The sequence below is a fragment of the Triticum dicoccoides genome, chromosome 3B, assembly GCF_002162155.2.
Source record: "Triticum dicoccoides isolate Atlit2015 ecotype Zavitan chromosome 3B, WEW_v2.0, whole genome shotgun sequence".
NCBI lineage: Eukaryota > Viridiplantae > Streptophyta > Magnoliopsida > Poales > Poaceae > Triticum > Triticum dicoccoides.
This window is the reverse complement of record NC_041385.1, coordinates 451,750,362-451,752,206: the sequence shown is the minus strand read 5'-3', so window position 1 is coordinate 451,752,206 and position 1,845 is coordinate 451,750,362. Positions and strand designations below refer to the sequence as shown.

The 1,845-nt window shown below is 50.9% G+C and overlaps 1 protein-coding gene across 3 annotated transcripts in view; it reads right to left on the bottom strand.

Moving 5' to 3' along the window:
- Positions 1–1,538, bottom strand: part of LOC119276474 (mitogen-activated protein kinase 8-like) — a 6,423-nt gene extending 4,885 nt beyond the window's left edge. The window contains exon 1 of one of the 3 annotated variants that reach the window (XM_037557540.1): positions 1,142–1,538. In XM_037557540.1, the coding sequence (XP_037413437.1) occupies positions 1,142–1,186 (45 nt within the window). In that variant the 5' untranslated portion in view covers positions 1,187–1,538. Of the gene's footprint in view, positions 1–41; positions 257–1,141 lie in introns of those variants that run through there. The other 2 variants (XM_037557537.1, XM_037557538.1) reach the window with 2 other exon arrangements.
- Between the last annotated feature and the right edge of the window lie 307 nt (positions 1,539–1,845).

Here is a 1,845-nt window from a genome sequence, read left to right as displayed (position 1 = left end):
TCAATACAACAGTCAAATTTTGTATAAAGGTCACTTCATACCGAACAGACCACTGAAACAGCAGACTTGTAATCTGCATCCAACTGACTTGCAGAGTTGTATACAGCACAAAAAGTTGGATTCCGTAAGCTTCTGGATCACGGCGCGCAAAGACGGTAGCTACAACTCCCTTTCCGATGCAAAATTCCTATTCCTTGGCCTCCAGCTATGAGGAAAACAGCGCTTATCGAGCACAAAGGGCCCAAGAATGACTATTTAAGGATGTGTTCTTGGGCATATATAACCATCTATATCAATATCAATATGCCTCCCAAGTGGGCATAGAATATATTGACAACCTAACCTAATCCACTGAGACAATTAAGATGATTGGCTATAACTTTTTGCAAGAAAAAGGACGGTAAGATGACCACAGAATTGGGTTGAGTTGAGATAAACATATCTACTCAGCGAATCTAATACCGCATTTGCGTTTGTGGCACCTCTTAGGTTGCATCTGAATCACCCTCTTTTTTTTTTCTTTCCCCTGGTGTTGATTACAGGAGTTGGAAAGGCCTCAACAATCCTTTACGAAGCAATGAGTATTCAACTACTAGCATGGAATGGAAAAGTTAGAAAAGAATATCATTTCCTTTATAGAGGGACAAGGCAAGAAAAGACGGTGCCCAAGCCCGACCGCAGAAGAAGATTTCAGGAAAGCACCCACTAGGGAAATCCAACAGAGAACCTTGTGTTGATAATTGAGATGAATTGTGATCCAGAAACAGGAGTGAAAAGGATCCCCTTTTCGCAATAAGAAATGGAAGAAAAGAATTCAGTTGGACTCCGAAGCTGAAATCAACAACCTCAACTAAACGGAAGGAAGGAAGGAATTGTCGACGGAAGGAGAAGAGAAGTTGCAGGATAGCAATGGCAAGAGATAATTCTGACGGGCGTGCGCGGCGGAACCCCCCGGATCCCACGAGTCCAGTGCCCCCTCGTCATCAATCAAAAAGAAAAAAGAATCCTCCCCCGGGGCGAGGTAGGTTCATCCAACCCGCCGGACGAACGAACCGATCTCGAAGCGCCAACAACCCACACGGGCACCGAAAGGCAGCCAACCACCCCGCAACAAACAGCAACCCCTGGCGCACGGTCTCACCTTCCTCCTCTGCTGGTGCTGGTGTTGTTGCTGGTCCGGCTGCATCGCTCACCGCCGCTTGTCCACCGGCGAATCAATCCGCATTTGTCACCGCCGACACGCGCGCGCGAGGGAGAGATCTCTGTCCCCGGGCCGGTATGGCGGGGTGGGCGGATCGACGATGAAACGAGCGCAACCCCAACCCCAGCCTGAACCGGAACGCTCGTGTCTTGTGGCCCGGCTCGCTGCGACTGAGCAACTCGCGGGCGAAGGGGGTGTGAGTTGTTGTGGCGTTGGTTTCGTCCTGTGGCCCGGTGGGGGTGGGGCAACGTGAAGGGCAAACACAAGGAGCTCCGTCTCGTCTCGTTCGTCTGGTGCGAGCGATCGGGTTCGTTCGGCGACTGACTGGTCCTCGGGCAGGCGGGCGGGCGGGCGTTAAAAAGAAGTGCTTGCTTGCTTTCTTTCTTTCTTTTGACAGCCGCGCGGCGGTGGGTCACCATGTGATTGACGATGTGGATGATTTTGTGGAGATCCGTTCCGCTCCGGTTGAGTTTGGAGCGGCGTGGCGTGGTGGCCAGGCATGCGTTTTTCTGGTTTGGCCGGCGCGACGACGGCGACCGGCAAAACCACCTTTCTTTTTTTACTAATATTAACACACTTTTGTTCAGCTTGCGTGCTTATTTTGTGGCGACTTGCATCAATCACATGGCCAGCCACGCCAATAT